Here is a 20,873-nt window from a genome sequence, read left to right on the forward strand (position 1 = left end):
TCAAGGCAGGCTTCACTACCCATGTAGTTTATTCTCAAAATAGTTTTGGGATAAACTGTAAAGCATTCTATAAATCTCACATCATTTTATTATTTCTTAAACATCTCCATATATTGAGTTGCCTTGCATTGAGTTTCTGTACATTCATCTTTTTTTTTTAATTTTCCTAGCAAGGGCTGATACAGGAGGCATTATTGAACTTGCTATCTATATATAGTGAGATCACTGACTTGTGAAAGCAAAGATCAAAATTAGTACAAAGCTAGAATAAAATAGAATAGAATAAAAGGTACAAAAAGATGGCATTCATTTTGGAGAACTCTGCCCTAAAGTATCTAAGCAAGGTATTTTCTTCAAAAATTGAAAAATGAATAGAGAAAAAGATGGACAAAAACTATAGTAATTTCACAAAGAAGTTTAATCACTATGCCACTTTTTAAGTTAAAAAACCACTTTAGACAGCAAACACTTGGCTTAGCCAAGCATAGAGAGAAACATGGCAGCCAGTAGTAGTAGCATTGGTTTTAAATACAAATTCATTTGTAAAACCTTATGGAAAAGGAAGTGGAAGATTATGAATAGTTTTATTTCAAAAAACTAAAATCAAAGAAATAACTAGCTTAAAGAAAACTTGATAGGAGACTTAACAAAGTGATTCTTTGAATATTTAAGGGCAAAATTGGCACAGGAACAAAAAACGAACAATAAATGGAAAGATCTGCAAACTCTTTTTGATACAACGGAGTCATCAAAGTCTAATATCAGGATCCTGAAGATTTGAACAGAGAGCATCACAAGTCCCAAATGTATATAAAGGATGTGGAAAAGGGTACTGAAGAAAACAAAAATAGGAAAGGCAGCTCAAACAGAAAGAACAATCACAAAACAATCAAAAGTAAATGATCATCACCCCTATCAGAATGACTGACATGACAAAACGGTAAATGTTGGAGAAGATGTGGGAGAATTGGAACACTAATTCATTGTTGGTGGAGCTGTAAGCTGACCCAACCATTCTGGAGAGCAATTTGAAACTATGCCGAAAGAGCTACAAAAATGTATAAAACTTTTGACCCAGCAATATCGCTTCTAGGACTATATCCCAAAGAGATTGTAAAAATGGGGAAAGGTCCCACATGTACAAAAATATTTATAGCAGCTCTCTTTGTGGTGGCCAAAAACTGGAAATCAAAGGGATTCCCAGCAGTTGGGGAGTGGCTGAACAAGTTGTGGTATATAAATGTAATGGAATACTATTGTGCTATAAGAAATAATGAACAGGAAGACTTCAGAGAGTCCTGGAAGGACTTATATGAACTGATGCTGAGTAAAATGAGCAGAACCAGAACAACATTGCACACTGTAACAACCATAATGTGCAAGGAATTTTTCTGGTAGACTTAACCCTTCACAGCAATACAGAGACCTAAAACATTCCCAAAGGACTCTTGAGACAAAATGCCATTCACATCCAGAGAAAGAACTATGGAATTGGAATGCAGAATATTTTCTCTTTGATTATGTTTTGTTTTGGTTTGTTTTTTTCTTATGGTTTTCCCCATTCATTTTAATTCCTCAATGCAATATAACTAATGTAAAAGTGTTCTTAATAAGAATGTATGTATAGAAACCATATAAGATTACCACATGCCATCTGGGGGAGGGGGGAGTTAGAGAGGGGGAGAAAATCTAAGACTTATGTAAGTGATTATAGAAAACTGAAAAATAAATTAATCTAAAAAAACTGAATGGTACAAAATTGTAAAGAAAAGCATGGCCCCAAGAAGAGTTTCAAGATGACAGTTCCACCCCAGACTTTGGCAATTGTAGGAAATCCACAAATGTGGAATGTTGCATATATTTTTGCACTTTTTCTATGTATTGACCAGTTTGACTGATTTTTTTAAAAAGAAAATAGTATCTCAAAAGTTTTAGTACAGTTTTAAGGTATTATTAAAGTTGGTGCTTTTTAAGGTATTAGAGCTTAAAAATACACTAAGACTTTTGTTACATCCTGTATTTTTCATATGGAATAGCTCTCTAGGAGGAGGAGGAATACTGGGAGAAATTCTGCTGTTAAGAAAAAAAGGTGAAGATACTCAAAACTAAAAGGATATTTAAAAAGAAAGTTTGGGCACAATGGTTAGTTTTATCAAACTGCTTTGTTCTCTTTTTAAATTTTTGATTCAGGGGATGACTCATTCAGTAAGGGAAGGAAGAATATTTTCAGAAATTATTGTCAAATAAAGAAAATATGTCAATACAATTAAGATGGAGTTTTAAAACCTTTTTCAAAGGAAAGTTCAGTGTTATCAGGAAAAGTATCATAAGACTAGAAGTGACATATGTCCTAATTTTCAAAAGTGAAGTTAAGTCTGCAAGCTTTGGAGAGTGTTATCAACCTGTAGAGAATAGAGTGCTCTATTGACTTGAATTTCTATCAAAATTTTGGAGCATGTTATTAAAAGATTTAATTATAGTGCAATGGAAAGAGCACTGAACTTGAAACCACAGGACTGAGGTTCAAATTCTGGCACTTGCTCTTGCTGTGTGACCTTGAACAAGTCACTTAATCTTTCTGGACCTCCATTTCCTCGTGTATATAATGAAATGGTTAGGCTAATTAATCTCTAATGCCACTTCCAACTCTAGATATAGAACCCCATATTCTAGAAAAGAAAGTGACACGCACAAAGTGCCGGGATAATTTCATCAGGGTTACTGATACCAGACCAATTTCATTTTCTTTTTTGACAGAGCTAATCTACTAATAGATGAGGAAAATGCTATAGACATAGTTTACTTAGATTTTATTGAAGAGTTTGGAAAAACTCATATTTTTCTTATGGACAAGATGGAAAGATATGGGCTATATGGTGGCAAATTTCAAATTGGCTGAGTGGTTGGACCTAAAAAGTACGAAGTGTCTAATGGGATGACACAAAAATCCATGCTTGACTATGTGTCAGCATAGTGACTATAACACTTTTATCAGTGATGTGAGTAAAGGAATAATAGATTGTGTGTTAATCAGATTTTCAGATGTCATAAAACTAGGAGTAATAACTAGTTCATTCAGTTATATGTGTGTATATGTGTATATATTTATGTATATTTAACAGAGAGAGAGAGAGGAGAGACAGACATTACAATATTGGGCCAAATCTACTGAAATGAAAATTTTAAAAATATGTTTAATATATCTTTTAACATAATTGTGGTTCACCTGTTTTCCTTTCCCCTCCCTAAGAGCCATCCCTTATAACAAATAATTACTTAAAAAGAGGAAAAAAGAGTAAGGAGGGGTAGAGATGGTTCAAAAAATCAGCTTCCTGAGTAAATGATGGAAAAACATAAATAGATGACAGCTTGATTTTAAAAGATCTTTATGGCTTTGGTCAGGCTACAATGGTCAATATGAGTCAACAGTGTGATGTAATCACCAGAAAATTTAATCCTATGTTATACTGTGTTAGGAGAGTTAGGGTGTCCAGGATTGTGATAGCCCCACTATACCATAGTATGGCACCAAGCGCACATCTGGAATATTTTGTTCAGTACTGCATACCACATTTTAGGTAGAACCTTGATAAACTGAAGGAGAATGATCAAAATGGTGAAGGAACTTCAAGATCTTGCCAGGTAGGTTAAAGGAACAGAGAATTGTTGTTCATAGAAAAACCAATATTTGGGAGGGACAAATATTTGAAGGATTTGTATGTGTTAAAGGGATTAGATTTGTTCTTCTTTGCTGTATAAATCAGAATCAGAAAAAATGAGTGGAAGTTTCAGAGGAGCAGATTTTAGTTGACCTAGAGAAAAAAATTCCTAATGATTACAGCTATCCAAAGGCTTTCCTTGGAATATAGTGAGTGGGTTACAGAGGTCTTCAAGCAAAGGTTGTATAACCACTTGGCAGATACGCTAGAGAGCAGATTCTTGTTTAAGGATAGGTCAAAGTAGATGACCTCTGAGATTCTTTTCAAGTCTAAGATTTGTGATTGTGTACAATTGCTTTTTCCTTGACAATGAAAAGTAGTATTTTGTGTTTTTCATCTACTTCTGAAAGAGTGACTATGTGACCCTAGGCAATTCATTTTATCTCTTAATGTGCTCAGCAATTCTGTAAGACTGTAAGATGCATAATCAGTGCCAACCTGCATTGGGAGAGAGAATTTCCTCATCTGAGAGTTCCCTGCATCAATGAAATCACACATCTAGTCCTTATTCCACCACTATATTTTTTTCTATGTTTATTTAATCTAAAGGATCAAATTATTTCCAATTGAATCATTGCTGGAACCATTTTAAACATCATATATCTGTGCTGTTGGCCATGGATCAGTATCTAGGAATCAATTCCAGTATATTTCGTTTGATTTCATTTCCAATTTGAGTTAATGGATTTATGCTTCCTCCCAATAGAGATGGAGTACCACCTTACAGAACCCGAAAGCAACATCGAAGGGAGATGCAGGAAAGTGTCAAAGCCAATGGACGGGTACCACTACCTCACATTCCTGTAAGTAGCAGGATTTTTTGTGAAATGCAGTGTGGTGGTAAAAATTTTAGATTTGGAGCCAGAGAACCTGGCTTCAGATTCTAGCTATGCCAGTTTTACTACCTTTGTGACCTTAGGCAAGTCTTAACCTCACTGACCTTGAGTTTCTTTATAAAATGAAGCATTGGACCATAGGTGATTTCTAAAGACCCTGCCAGCTCTTAAACTTAAAATCAAGTTATCCTATAAAGCAAATTTCCAAAAACAGTGTCCCAGTTCTTATTCTTCCCCTACCCCTCGGTTTTCAAACCATTTAAAATCCATCATGTAGCCAGTTGTTTTCTTTGACACTCCTCACGCCACACCATTTACCCTTACTCCAGGTAAGCTGTGTTGACTTTATCCACCATATTGATAGACCCTTACTTTAACAGAGAGATATCTAGAATTCTAGTGAACTCTGCCTGTCTGCACTATAAGAAATCACTGTTTCAGTTTAAGCTTATAGCTTGGTGGTAACATCTGTGTTAACCAGATTAAATTTTCTCATTCCTGAAACCTGGAATGAAAAGTCCTACAGGTCCCATTTAGAACTCAGATGAAAATAAGGAAGATTTCTTTTTCTTTGAATAGCTGAACTCTAGCATAGATAATTAAGACTTTCCATTTGCCTCCTTCAGAAAAAAGGCTATTCATCTTTTCCTTTCCTGCCTATTTATAAATAAAGTTTCAGTAGAATCACCCTCATTTTAAGATTTTAAAAACTTTGTTTTGCCTGTAAATTAGATTGTCTTTTTCGATATTCAAAAAGGCCTACATTGCTTTGATTATCCAATTATGTGTAGAGCTCTGGTTGTGGAAACTAGCATTGCTAGCCCTAGTTGCTCAGCCTTACTTAACTCAGTTGCTTTCACTTTGTGGGTGCTGTGAAAAAGGCTGGCTAGGTGCCTTTTTATTCCTCTTAGTTCCATTTTTTACCATAATCATTGCTTTGTTAGAGATGAAATGTTGCTGAACAGTGGGAGCCACCACGTAAATATTCTGTGACTTCAAAGGCTGGCAGCAGCTTCACCTTGTAGATAAAAATAATAGTAGTTTTCTGTTGATCATGGTACTGACAGGTCTTCACTGAACTATAGGTTACAAATTCTGAAATTTCAACATGAAAGATGTGTAGTGAGCTCTGTTTTAACTATTTTCCACCCACAAATAATTCTGTTGAGTTGAATTAAGCCACTGTTCCAGTGGATACTTATGAAAGAATTAGTTTCCCTTTGTGTTACATAGTAACTTTGAAGGGGTAGGGGTTCTGGTTATCACCAAGAAAGAGCCATGAGGAGGCTTGAATTCCCTGCTGTCATCATTGCCATTACTTACAGAGCTGAAACATCTTCTGTACCAGCACACTGGAAAGTGCTCTTGGTCTTTACGTAACTGTTTCATAAGGATTGCTTAAATTTCTTTTCTTTTATTATATCAGAAGTAAATTTATTCTGTCTCCTTAGACTAGAATAATCCTCTATTATTTTGACACTTCATGTCAGCCCAGCTATGGAGATAGATTTGATTTAAAGTGTAGACTTGTACTTAGCAAAAAGTAAGTATTTTGCTCATAATTGTAAAGTTATAGTAAAAGACTCGAAATTCCTGAAAACAGATCTGCTTTTGCAATAGTTACAGCAGGCTAACTTGCCTCAATAGCTCTCTTTTTTCTCCATATTTTTGTGTTAATAAACTTATGACTAAAAAGGACTGGAATTGGTGTTTCCTCATAAAAAAATCTTAAATCTCTTCACAATATTTTAGCTTAGTTAATCATTTTTATGCTGTTGCACTACTTCAGACTTTTTTTTAAAAATTGTCTAAGGAGTTTATCTTATGGATACCAAAGACTTTTCAACATAGCATCTTTTTTTCTTGATGTTTTTGTGTGACCTATGGATACATAGCAGCTCTCCCTTCATATCCCACATGTATGATCACAAGATAGAACTCTGTTTATGTGCTCTGCTCTTTTAGTATGAGAGCAACAGCTGTGTGCTGCACATATACTAGGTCTTAACAGGGGCAGGGAAACAAAAGCTGTAAAAATCCAACTGAAAAACAAAGTGGTTAAAGGTCAGTCTCATGGAAAATGAGGTTGACCTTACTTTACAAAAAAATCAGTGCCTGCATGCTCTACGTAAAAGCAGCACATAACATGATGAAAAATCTTAGGGAAATAATTAAGGAATTTGGCTAAATTCATCAAAATGTGCTGTATTCTAAGTATTAGCAGCTGCATAAAGAAGTTAAAATTTGTTAGACAAGCCTCGTAGGAAATATATCCCAGATTCAAGGGTAGAATCTCTGTAGACAGTAAATAAATGCAAATGAATATCATACCACTGTAAAATAGGAGAGTCTCGTGAACATTATTTCTTCGCTAAATATCCCTCATCTTCCTGCTCAATCCAGTCATCAAACAAGGAGAAAAGAGAGGTGGTGTAGCAGAAAAAACTCAGGACCTGAAATCAGAAGGCCCTTGGCTCCATGCCTCATGTGATGACAAAGAAATGAGGGATTCTGCCTCCATGGACCTTAGCTTTTTCATCTATGAGCTGGAAATAATTCCTGGCCCATCTGCCTTAGAAGGTTGTTGAAAGATCAAGTAAGATAATACATGTTAAAACGCAATACTGTGGAAGTTATTTGTATAGGGAAGATAAAATATGATCACATATATGCTGCCTTAAAGTGTAAGCTTTTTAAAGGCAGAAATCTTGTCCTATCTATCTTCTTTTGAATATTTAATAGCAACATAGCATCTGATTCTAAAGAATTTGTAAATTGTAAAATGATATAGTAGTACTGGGCAAAGAGCAAAACATTTGGAATCAGAGAATAGCTGTTACTTTTGTGACCATAGGCAAGTTATTTCACAACTATTGGCATTGTTTTCCTTATCTATAAAAAAGTTATTAGACTTATTGGTCTCTAATATCCCCTTTTGCTCCAAATCAAATAGAACTGTGAAACAAGTACTGCTACTTACCCTTTCCTTCCCTTCCCACTCCCCCACCCCCAAAAGAAAGATTTCAGTAATCAAGAGTTGGGTGAGTTGTTTTTTTTTTTCCTGCTTTCTCTAGAAGTGTGATTTTTATCTTTGTGATCTTGGACTTATTCTGCCTTGTTTGAGTTGTAAAGGATACTTATTTTGCACCCCTCAGGGGAGGTAAGCTGTCTCTGCTGATGAATGTTTTATATTTCTTTGCTAATTAGAAAGAATCCAATATTATCCTGGAGATACTGTTTAAATGTATACAGAATATAGAAAGAATCAGTACAAAGTATTTAAGTATAAATTAATTTGGGAGGGAGGGCACTAGCAATTGGGACAATCAGAAAAGACTTCATATAGATTATTTTATAACCACATATTGAAAGAAAGGCCTACATTCTAGGCCTGGGGGCTGAACAATGAAAAATGTGCAGAGACAGAATTGTTATGTATGAGTAAAAGAGAGGAGGGGTTAGTATGGTTAGATTGTGAAGTTCTTTAAAAACTAAACAGATGAGTTTATATGTGATCTTAGAGTCAGTGGGAAGTCACTGGACTTTATTTAATAGGGAGAATGACCTAGTTAGTTCTGTACTTAAGGAAAATCACATTGGGAAATTGTTTAGAATGGAATAGAGTGGGGACACTTGAGTTGAAAAGACCCATTAGGAGACTGTTAAAATGATATATGGAGTAAATGATGAAGGCCCTGTACTAAGGTGTCTCAGTATGAATAGAGAGAAAAGGGTAAAATGTAAGACATATGGAGAAAATATGATATGGTTGATTAGCCGGCAAAGGAGACTTAGAAGATGTAGTCAGACAGGAGGAGGAGAACCAAAGAAGAGAAGTGTACAGGAGGAGAGAGGGGGTTAAGCAGTTATTACACTATTCAGAATACATTGAATAGAGGTAGATTTGAGTTCTGGGAAGCTAAATGATGCCTTTGTCTTACTCTTCTTTTAAAGCAGATAGGAAATATGGGTCTTCATTTCTATACGTTTGTTCTGTGGCAGCTGTAATTGAAATTTATTAAATTGAAGACATGGATGTACATAGGAGGGGGAAATAAAAAGTAATAAGCATTTCTTCCACAAGCCTGCATTGTGCTTGGCACCGTGCTAAGTGCTTTACAAATATCTCATTTGATCCTGTAATTGAAAAAATAAATGTTGCTGCTGTTTGGCAAACTGTTCTCAACTTGATATTTCTCTAGCAAGCAGATGGGGTGGGAGTAGGGGGATGCATAATTCTCACTAGACTTGAGTTGTGTTAGATTTTTCCCTGTAAGGTGGCATAAGGAATTCAGAATCAGAATTGTCTGGCTCAGAAACAGTGGGAGGAGCTTGAAGTCAAGTAACAGAGTCAAAGATCTAGAACAGCATCTGTAGGAGGCCACAGTTCTGCAATCTCCCTGCGAGCTTCTTCGGGTTACAAAACATTATTCTTGTACTGCCTTGGATCAGATACTTTTGCTTTTTCCTTGAGAAATACTGGCAAGCACCTTAGAGGGAATTTTCTCTGGAGGTAATGCAGACTGCATCTTTCTTAAAGAGACAGTAATACAACAAATTTGCTCAATTAATTAATTAATGATTAACATCCTAATTTACCACAAAACTTTTTACTTGATTCAGAAGCAAATTACTCCATTTTTGTCGCAAAGTCGTAGAGTGGAGGGACCTCAAAGGTACCTTCTAGCCTAACTATTGACTGTTTGTTTTTTAAAGGAGCAGCTGCTACAAGTGTACTCAACCTGTCTTACACCACTAGCACAGTTGCAAAAATGCAGCAAAATTGCTGAAAACAAGAGTTAGGAACAAAAACTTTAGCCACTTAGCTCTCTTCTTTGGCCTAAAACCAAGATACCTTGCGTTTCCTGTATCACACTCATGCTCCATTGTTTCATATTACACGTGAAATTTTAATACAAAATCCCTTTTGCTTTGTTCTTTGCCCACTGCAGACCATTCATAACCATAAGGTTTCATTAGTTTACATGTCATGTTTACATGCTAATATCCCAGCATACCTTATTTGATAGTGTAACAGCAGTTAATTTTTACTCTTGACCCATTATTGTTCTGATGGGACACTAACATTCTTATTGTTGCCTATCCTTCAAACCATTAGATATCATTTCTGAAACTGTTGATCCATTTGTCTTCTATAACCAAGGTAGTTTGCTATTTTGAACTGAACGGGGGTTTGTTACAGAAAAGAAATTTATGAGTGGCTTTACGAATAGAAGGTGAGAGTCATATTACTTTGAGGTGGAAAGAACTTCAGAGATCATCTTGTCTAACTTACTTTACAACAAGGAAATTTAGCAAAGAAAAGAAAGAGAGCACCTGACAGAAGGGTGATGGATCAGTAAGTGGGATGGTATATAAAATTTAAACTGTGGTCAATTTATCTTCTTACCTTCTAGCGCACTTACCGAATGCCAAAGGAAATCCGTGTTGAACCACAAAAGTTTGCAGCAGAACTTATCAATCGCTTGGAGGCTGTCCAGCGGACACGGGAAGCAGAGGAGAAATTAGAGGAGCGTCTAAAACGTGTCCGAGCAGTGAGTAGACTGGCATATCTCACTGAATGTGCTAGACTAACCAACCAACAAGTTGGAAAACTTTTCTGTTCTGCTAATGATCAACTACCACCAGAAATCCTTCTCTATAGAGCCTACCCCTGAGGAACTCCTGCGCTGTGAGTCCTGAGCACAGCATAAGCTCAGGAAGCTGGTTCAGGTGTAGACATTTTCCAGTTTTGTGGCGTGAAAAAGATGAACATGTCAGATAAAAAGTTAGGTAAAAATGATAGTTAAAAGATCTTATGATTATTATTATTACTTAAATTAGCTTAATATAACTAAATATGTTAGTCTTGATGATTCTAACCCAGATCTTCCATCAGCCAGTGTAGTCCATTATCCCTGAACACATGGTCAAGTTTGAAAATCAGTCTTAAAGTATTATAAATCCTCTAAGCCTCAGTTTCCTTATTTGTAAAATGAGGGTAATCATTCTTCACTACCTACTTTTATGATTGTTGTGGAAAAAAAATTGTGAATTTGAATGCTGTATATCAGAGCATCTTAACTTTGTTTTTGTCTTGAAACCCTTTGGCAGTCTGGTGAAGCCTATGAACACCTCCAAATAATGTTTCTAAATGCATAAAATAAAATACTTACAAAGGAAGTCAATTCATAGATAAAGTTATCAAAATATTAAAAACAAAAACATAAGTTTATATCCCCCACCCCAGGGTAAGAACCTATGCTCTATGAGCAGCTAGATGGCATAGTGTATAGAGGAAGGAGTCAGGAAGAACTGATTTCAAATCCTGTGTGACCCGGGGCAAGTTTTATAACCTCTCTGTGCCTCAGATTCCTCTTCTGTAAAATGGGAATAAAACTAGCACCTGCCTCCCAGAGTTGCTGTGAGGATCAAATGAGATAATAGACAAAGTACTTTATAAGTCATAAAGTGCTTGATATGTGTTGTGTGTGTTCATCCTTCGTTGCCAAAGAAGACCCTGCCATCAGAGAAATCATGACATGACTTGCACTTAACTTTGTTCTGAGGGAGGGAGGGCTGTGCAGGTCACCAGCCTCACTTCTCCTCCAGAGCCATCTGAATCCAGTGACCAGATAATCATCAGGATGACTGGAGATGACCCAGGATGAGGCAATTGGGATTAAGTGACTTGCCCAAGGTCATACAGCTAGTGAGTGTCAAGTGTCTGAGGTGAGATTTGAACTCAGGTCCTCCTGACTCCTGCATTGGTGCTCTATCCACTGCACCACCTAGCTGCCCCTTGATAGATGTTAGATGTTATAGGATGATTTTTGTTGTTGCTATTGTCTTTTCTTACTGGACATCAGATTCAGCTTTCCAGTTCTAGATAGAAAATACTCTTTTGTTAGCTCCCTTAATTCATAACACAATAGTTTTTATCCTTCCTCTGTATTATTTCACCCAGCATCTTATCGTATCTCCTTTTTCTAAGCCCTTTTTGTCTGCCCCAAGAAAAGTCTCTTAATACTAGCTAGCATTTATGTCGTATTTTAAGGTTTGCAAAATGCTTTGCATTTGGTATCTCATTTGTTCTTCAGGACAAGACTGTGAGGTACATGTTCCCTTGTTTTGTTTTTTAATCTATTATCTATTTATTTGTTTGTTTTGAGCATTCATTTTTTTAAAAAAATACCAAGTTCCCAATTCTCTCTCTTCCTCTAGCCCTTCCTCTTTTCCATTGAGAGGACAAGCAGTATGGTATCATTTATACCTGGAAAGTCGTACAAAGCATTTCTGCATCAGTCATGTTGCCCCCAAAAGTAAAGTGAAAGAATTATTCTCTGATTTTCACTCAGTTCATCAGTTCTTTCTCTGGAGGTGAACAGCATTTTTATCCTGACTCCTTCGGAATTGTCTTGGATCTTTGTATTCATCAACATAACTAAGTTAATACAAAAGATGAATGTAGGCTCTTTTTTTGATTGTGATTTTTGGGTAGTCTACTAATTCTTAAATTGTCTCTCTTCAGTCTAGTTCCAGGTCAGTTATTTTCCAATAAGATACTTCACATTTTCTTCTATTTTTTTCATTCTTTTGACTTTGTTTTATTGTTTTTTGCTGTCTCATGGGGTCATTAGCTTCTACTTGCCCAATTTTAATTTTTAGGGAATTATTAAGTTAATTTTTGGGTTTCTTTTACCATATGAACAATTCTGGTTTTTAGGGTGTTATTTTCTTCAGTATTTTTTGTGCTGCTTTTACCAAGCTGTTAATTCTCTTTTCATAATTTTCTTGCTTAGCTCTCATTTGTTTTTCTCAATTTTTCTTCTGCCATTCTTACTTGATTGATTGCAGTTACTTCAGCTTTTCTAAGAATTCTTAAGGCTTTTCTTATACCTATTTTCATGTTGGTGTTTTCTTTGAAGTTTGTGTCTTGATCTTCCTTGTCATTGTATCTTTTTATGGTCAAGTCCTTTTCTCTTGTTTGCTCTTTTTTACAGCCTGTTTCTTTACTTTGAACTGTATGTTAAAGTTGTGCTGTTCTCACCTATGTCACCTATGTGGGAGGGTAGGGGGCACTTTCCCAAGCTTTTTCATGCTGCTTTTTTCACAGCCAGTTCTAGGAGTCTGTAAGTTTTTAATTTCTCCAAGATGGTGTGATCCAGGGAGAAATGTGAACTGTGCTCTTCTGGTCTGTACTTTGGTCTTTACCCAGGAAAGACCCCTTCCTTTGCAGCCACAAGTGCTCCTCTCTACTCTAGAAATGAGTATAAGAAATGGAGTTGCCAAACTGCTTCTGGTCCTGTACCCAGTGCAAGCCAAGAGGTTCCCTGTAAAGTCTTTCTGGCCTTTACCATATCTGGGCTGAGAGCTCCTGAAGCTGCTGCTACCACTGGCACCACCTCCAGGATCTGTTGCTACTGTTTTTTGTCTAGACCAGTCCCCACCCCTGTGTCATAGACCTCTTCTTCTGGCCTCCTAAGTTGTTTAACCTGGAAAAATGTCTTACCCTGACCTTTTCTTGACTCTTATACTCCAAAATGTAATTTGAGGCATTATTTTAATATATTTATAGGGGAATGTTAGGAGAACTTGGCTGAGTTTCTGCCTCTGTTCTGCTTCTTGGTTCTGCCCCATATGTGTACTCATTATCCCTATTTTAGAGCTGGGTAAACTGGGGCTGTGAGCAGCTAAATGATTTGCCCAGAATAATATATGGGTTTTGAGCTCAGTGTTCAGCTGCAAGGCTAGCAGTTTTGGTACTGTGCCACCTATATGCCTTCACAACTGCTCCATGATTCTGAGTCTTTTCAAGAGCTGTCTTCAACCTTGCATCAGTCAGTTAAACTGACCCCAGTTTCTCCAAAGGGCTTCGTTTTTCATCCTTGCTTCTTTCAAACTTCCAGCCCTTACAGGTAAACTTGTCACATGATTTAGGTTGTCACGTGATTTTCCCTTAATATAAACATTAACACATCTGAAACATACATTCATATTTACAAGCAGAACTAGCCATGTTTTGCCGAGAGGAGGCTGTTGTTCCACACATTCCTGTGATATCTTCATGAAATGATGATCCATTATTGGTGAGGATAGTGCAAAATGGTGATTGGACAAGTGGTATTATATAGAATTATTGAGTATTACATGGAATATCTCTTCTCCTTAATTTCTGATGTGTCTCAGGCCATAGGGGATCAGTGAGAAGGGGTTGAAGGCATTGAACAGAAGGGATGCAGTGGATGTACAGAACCTAGAAGCATTTGACTCTTCAGATATAATCACATCTCTGAGATGGCATTTAGCAGCTAGTGTCTGATCTGCTTTTGTCAGGAATGGTATATAGGTACTAAATTCATGAAGTTTTGATTTTTATGTACCAAATCCCTGGGACAGGGAATATAGCTAACTGACAAACCCTTTCCTGATGTCATTGATTGTCTCCTCAGTGAAGTGCCTATATCACAAGAGCCTTTCTCTTAACCTAGATAGACTGTTTTATTGACAGTCAGTAAAAAAAAAAAAAAATCTTGGAAAAATTTTCCTGAATACCTTTAGGGTTCAGCTTTGTTTAATGGCATCATCTGTCAGCCAAAAGTATATAGCATCATCTTGTATCTAATCCTTCCAGTTCTTGTATTTTCCTCTTTTTAATCTCATTTGATGGAGCAGAGGGAGCAAACAGAATCTCACTGATACGTATAATTTTAGGTATTTCGAAACCTTTCTCCCTATCATGAATTGTCAATTGATGAAAAGATACTTTGTCTTTATTATAGGTATTACATAGGTATCATTATACATGTTTTATTTTCCTGTTTATTCAAAGACTATTCTTCGTGAATCTAAAATATTGTTCATTCGTTTTAGTTATGTCCAACTCTTTCAGACCCTATTTGGAGTTTTCTTGGCAAAGATACTGCAGTGGTTGCCATTTTCTTCTTCAGCTCATTTTTACAAATGAGGAACTTGAGGCAAATAGGGTTAACTGACTTCTTTTCCTCAGGGTCACACAGCTAGTCAGTGTCTGAAGCCAAATTTAAATTCAGGAAAAATTCAGTCTTCCTGATTCCAAGACTAGTGCTCTATTATACACTATACTAGTGTACCACCTGGCTGCCCAAAATAATACTTAGCTGCTGAAATTGGGCTCTCGATGCTGGGAAATTTACTCACAGAAAGAGTTAGAGTTGTATGTTATAATAGCAGATCTCTTCTGTTTGTTTTCAGCTGCTTAAGTGTTCCATCTTTTTGGAATTATTTTACATGTTGTATTCTAGATTGCAGGTACTTTCTACTCTACTTTCATGGTTTTCAGATCTGTCTTGGCATCATTCAGAAGCCATCTATCATTCTCTTTAAGCATTTTATGACAAAATTTGCAACTCCCAAATATTTCATGAGCTTTCTGTAAAATTCAAAGGAAAAGAGATCCCTTAACTATACCTAATTTATATCCTTTTCTGCTCCATAGAATCCTAGAAGCAGAAAGAACCTTAAAGGACTGTTTAGTATGGTACCTACCTGAAGTATGAATCCTTTCTTTAATATTATAGCTATTCAGGTTTAGAACCTCGCTGTCATTGCTCCCCACTGGTCAGTATGACTTGAAGTAGCCTTTGTCCCTTGTTCCTGATGCAGTCTCATACTGATTTCTTCCAAGAAGCAGTTCCTGATTAGTTTTACTACTCTTTAACTTGCTCTCTGGAGGAGAGAGTGAGGCTGGTGACTTTGCACAGCCCTCCCTTACTTAAATCCAATTTACTTACAAGTCATGGCATCACCTCCCTGATGTCATGGTCCTCTTAGAGAATGAAGGACAAACAACGATTCTCGAGAGTGTTTTTCTTCCACATCTAAATTACAAAGTTGTTGAAGTCAGAAGTGTACTTTCTATTTCTTTCTTATTGCCAGCATTCTCTAAGATAATCTGTTTATTTCAGGCATTATATTAATACCCCCAAAACCCCACTTTTTTTGGTTAAAAATCTAATGAAACTTAGGCCACATTAATAGAATTGTAGTTTCCATGAAAAGTTATATAAATTTTCAAAATGTTATTTCCTCCCAAAACAACTTTCTGTTCTCTTTGATATATTTTATAAATGCTTCATGTCCCTCCTATTTCTTTTTTTCATCATACTGTTACTAGCTTCCCCCTTCCCTCACTGCCTATATTTTTTTTCAAGTTAGGATGGCTGCAGCATTTTTCTGAGCCAGGAGTCCATTCTAAACATGGTTAAATATGGCTAGTAGGAAAGGACAAAAGTGAATTGCCTCCACGTATGATAAATGAAATAGCCAGACAGTCATAGAATTATAATAATTCCATGAAGGAAGTAGTTAGCACAACTAAGATATTATATGACAGGATACTTGTAAGTGCTTTTAGTTTCATGAATAATTAAATGAATAGTGAAAAGCAAACCAAGATACAGGGTAGCACCAACTGTGCACAAAAAAAAAGTCTTTTTTCCTGATTTCTCAACAATTTTTGAGGAAAATGTTTTACAGATTGTATATAACAATTTATGAAACTAAAGTAGTTAAGAACCATTTCTTATTTTTTTAATGTTCCGTAGTGCCCAGGAGAACATCCTTGCTCATATTTAACATGTTTATTGAAAGAATTCTAAAAAATGAAATCCAAAATACTAAATTCTCACAATAAGAACTTTGATAATGTGACAGTTATGCCCCACCTAGTGGTCAACGTTCAATTCTCTATGAGAAGTTGTGTCTCCAATTTTAGTGCATTTATCATTTAATAAATGATTAAGAGCATGTTTTTCCCCTTTGGAAAGAAAATATAGGAACATAGTTGTGGAAAGCAGAAATTTGTATTTGACACAATAGAATCTTAATTCCTGTCCTAAATTAAAGTTGTCTCATGAATTTTTCAAGTCAACAATTTTTCTCAAAACTTTATTTAAAGGTGTACACTGTTATATCTCTCTGTAGCACTGTGATGAATAAATATATTTTCTTGAAAATTCTTTGCAAAAGAAACAAATAATATGCATGGGTACAATAGCCTCTCTGTGCTTCAGCAAGGAGATAGATGCATCAAATAGAGGTGTCTGAAAAAAATAGAGAAGTCTCAAATATCTTAAATTCTGTGATTCAAAATTCTTGTGAGGAACCATGAAGAAAAACTGTTAAGAAAGTTTGGTAAAAGAAATTCAGTCCAAAGATTCTGACTGTGTTTGAGTATCCATTTATGGGACTACAAGGTTATAGAACTTATCCTTTGACTGTTACTCTTTTGAATTGCTTCTAGTGATCAGGAAAGGATCTTAATTAAGGGCTACTGTCCCACCATAGTTTCCTGGTTCGTGAAGCCCCGATTAGATACTTATTGTTCCAAAGTCTAGTAGGTCCTATCAAGTTGCAATAAGGTTTCAGTGACGCTGTTGTCCAAGGACTGACCAGAACTTCATCACTAGTTAGCTACACGGTAATTATTTTGTCAACCCTGATTACTAGTTTTGAAAACCATCTGTTGAGTTGTAGGGCAGATCTGACTTAGTCCAAGTTAGTACCTCACATTCAAGATTAAAATGAAATGAGACTGTCATGAAGTAAGTTATAGAGGAGTTACTGTCTACATTGGTTGGTAGAGTTGAGAGGCAGGTGATGTGAGGGATAGAGCCCTGGCCTTGGAGTCATACTAGGTTTGAACTTATCTCAGATATGATACTAAGACAATTGGCCTTGATTAACTCAAATATCTCTCAGCTTTGAATTTATAATCAATTTATGATCAATGAGCAAAAGAATCACAGATCTTTGTACATTTGTAGTAGTATGTTTTCTTAGTATTATCAGGTTTGGCACATAAATATAAATATTTATGAAATTGAAAATATAGCTGTTGCTCATTTAAAGTGGAAGAGAAAGGAGATTTGGGGAAGGGGAAATATTGTTATGCCTTGTCAGAACTACAGATTCATTTTTTTTTATTGTATGGTTCTCTTTTTCACTATGACCACTAGATGGTGTTTTATTCCCCCTTAACTCCCAGTCCCTTATACAATTGATGATCATCAAGCATTCATCGACAATACGTTAGACAGATTTTTCTTTGAGCATCCATGTGCCGTTGTAGGTAGAGTGCTGGACTTGGAGGAAGAAAGCCCTGGATTCAAGTTGTCTTTCTGATACCTGCTAGCTGCGTGACCATAGATAAGACCCTTCATGTCTCTGAGCCTGTTTTCTCATTTGTAAAATGTGGATAATAATAATAATACCTGTAGTGCCCCTTATCACAAGGTTATTATGTAGCTCAAATGAAATAATATATTTAACAAAACTTTGCAGACTTTAAAGTGCTATGTAAGTGGCAGCTGTTATTGCTCTTCTTTCACCACGCCCTTTCTGTTAAAACCTTGCCCCTCCTTAAAGACCCTGCTTCAAATGATGCCTTCCCTTTTCTTATTCTACCGTCACCACCGAGGTGGGACACTCGCAGCACTTTGTTACCTCTCTTATGTAGTTATGTTCTATTGTATGTTATAACTCTTATTTCTGTTTCACCTCTTTTACTGGACTTTGTTTTATTTTCCTTCGTACATTCCTCAATATATTACACACTGACTATTTAATCTATGGTTACTGAACTGCCAGTCTCTGTAAAAGTACAGAATATAAAATAGATATGGTTTCTGCCCATGCCATGAGAATCTACTCATATTTCAAGAATTCAGAGTCCTATACAGCATGTCCCAGAGGTCTTAGTGCGGTTTTAAGCTTTAATAGTTTAAAATGAAGTGATTATAACTTTCATAATCTCATAGGCAGCTCAGAATTTATAATCAGAATTAAGCTTAAGTTGCTTAAAATTTCACCAAGACTTTGTAGAACACCATGAATAATTGTCATCATTTTTGTTGAAGTACAGTAATTTACAAAAAACTTTTTTTACAGTCAAATTAGGAAAATTATAAGTAGTTATTTTTTTTTTAAGGCAGATATCTTTGCCGATATGATTTAGACAATCTGTGGCTTGCAAAATTTTCTTTATTAATAATAAAGTTATATATTTGTAAATAATAAATATTACAATAAAGTTACATATATCATCTTTTTTCCTTCATTCTTCCTTTTCGCTGCTGTTCTTACAAGGCCAAGAGTACTGGTTCCTGGGCACACGTGTTCGCCACCACCCTTAGTACTCCCCATTCAATGTGAACTCCCTCAGATACTCAACAGCCTAGTAATAGAGGAGAGACATATCCAGAGATTAACTTTCCCTGTGCACATTGGGCACATGCTAATTTTCTTGGTAGTGTGGCACTGTCTTTGAAATGCTCCATTTCTTCTTTCCTCATGCCATTATACCACCTGTGCTGTGACAACTTCAGCAGTCAACCTCAGCATTAACATATCAGAAAACGTTATAGAAACTTTGTTTGGTTTTAGGAGAAGTACCTTCAGAAAAATTAAGCAATCTGTTAAGTAAGCCCTCCTCTTCCTATTTTTCTTTTGGTTTGATGTTCTAATGAAACAAAAATGAACTTGAAATGAATTGCTTAAGTTGCACTGTTTTCTCCTTCCTAATAGGAAGAAGAAGGTGAGGATGCAAACATCTCTTCTGGTCCTTCAGTAGTTAATCACAAGCTGCCTTCTGCGCAGACCTTGCACCATTTCCCTCCTCGTTATGCAGATATGGGCTGCACTGGGATCCGAGATGTCCACGAGGAAAATCCTGAGAGCATCCTTGATGAGCATGTACAGAGGGTCATGAAGACACCAGGTTGCCAGTCCCCAGGACCTGGCCACCATTCCCCAAAGCCACGCTCCCCGGACAATGGTCATGCAGCTAAGATTCCAGGGACATTGGGTTCAGGACCACCTGGGCATAGCAAACACAGTACAAAATCAGGAATGAAACTAGATGCAGCTAATTTATACCATCATAAACATGTCTACCACCATATTCATCACCACAGTGTGATGAAACCAAAAGAGCAGATTGAGGCAGAAGCCACTCAGAGGGTTCAGAACAGCTTTACTTGGAATTCAGAGTCACATAACTATGCAACCAAATCTCGAAACTACAGTGAAAACATGGGGCTAACTTCAAATCCAGTGGATGGATTGGGCTACAGGTAAGTGTCCTAGAGAACGAGTGGACAATGAAAAACTTGAGTTTTTGACTTGAGTTGGCAGGTTTGAAACCAGACCCCCTTGTGTTAATTATATTAGTTGTTGTACCTCATCTCTGTAGCTGTGCCTGCATTAGGTAGAATCAAGAAGAAAGATTTTGGAAAAGAGGAATGTGAGACTGTCTTTTGTAGAAGAGTAAGTCACATGTGAAATTGTCATCTGTGAATTTTGAAAGTATTTCTAAATTGAAACCCTGCATTTTTCAAATGATATTTAACCCACAGAGACCAATCACTCTAACAAAGGGAATGAATCTCGGAATATTTTTTCTGGATCATTATCTTAAAAAAACAAAACAAAACCAGGGAGTTCATTACTGAGAACCATTGAGTTCACAGTACTCAGGGGAAGTGGATCCAACTCAAGACCTTAACAGCTCCCTCTGTAACAAATAGCCTTCACAGTAGACATCTATGCTCCCTCTTTCTTTCTCAGTCTGAGTTCAGCCATTAAGCATGAGGGATGGGGTAAAACTCTATGGTGGCATACAGAATGGAACAGAAATTAGAAATTTGCTCAAAAATTTAAAAACAGCAAAGCTAGGAGCCAGAAAACCAATGAGAATCCCATCTCTTCATTATCTGTAGAACTGGGTATTTCTTCAGAGGTCACTTAACCTTGACTGAGCAGCAGATGACTTAACTTCCATGTTGCTACCCATATTTCCTCTCCCTCCTGCTCATTCAGACCCAAATGCCTGCTCTGCCAGCAGGGTATCTGTGTACATATTTAGAGAAAATCAACATGATATTTACAGTTGAGCATTCAGATAAAGTAGTTATTTCACAACTGCTAAGCACATTATAGCTTTCATTTCTCCTAAAGTGCTGGATATCCACCCAGAATGAAAGCTGGGTTTCCTGTATTTCTTTTATATAACCTTGAAAGGCCACAGTTCACATAGGTGATCTCAAGGGAAGAGTGGGAGAACGGCTACTCAGCATGGGCTGAGGTGGGATTCTCCTGACTCAGTTTCCCCACTGGCACCTGGCAGACTTTAAGCCTGATTGAATGCAAGTGGATAATCTAATCCTGCCTGGAATTGACATGAAGTTGGGGAGATATTGTATCCCTGCAACGTCCTTACTGTTAGAGGCAATTTCCTATAGTCAAAAGGTTTGTAAGCTTAATACCAGATCTATTCAGT

At 36.5% G+C, this 20,873-nt stretch overlaps 1 protein-coding gene across 3 annotated transcripts in view; it reads left to right on the forward strand.

The window, feature by feature from the left end:
- The window catches only part of AXIN1 (axin 1), a 173,180-nt gene that overhangs the window by 130,565 nt on the left and 21,742 nt on the right, over window positions 1-20,873 (forward strand). For all 3 annotated transcript variants that reach the window (XM_072601887.1, XM_072601902.1, XM_072601895.1), the window contains 3 exons: window positions 4,426-4,522; window positions 9,973-10,110; window positions 19,121-19,668. In XM_072601887.1, coding sequence (XP_072457988.1) covers window positions 4,426-4,522; window positions 9,973-10,110; window positions 19,121-19,668 — 783 coding nt within the window. The remainder of the gene's footprint in view (window positions 1-4,425; window positions 4,523-9,972; window positions 10,111-19,120; window positions 19,669-20,873) is intronic.

Source organism: Notamacropus eugenii, chromosome 1 (assembly GCF_028372415.1).
Source record: "Notamacropus eugenii isolate mMacEug1 chromosome 1, mMacEug1.pri_v2, whole genome shotgun sequence".
NCBI lineage: Eukaryota > Metazoa > Chordata > Mammalia > Diprotodontia > Macropodidae > Notamacropus > Notamacropus eugenii.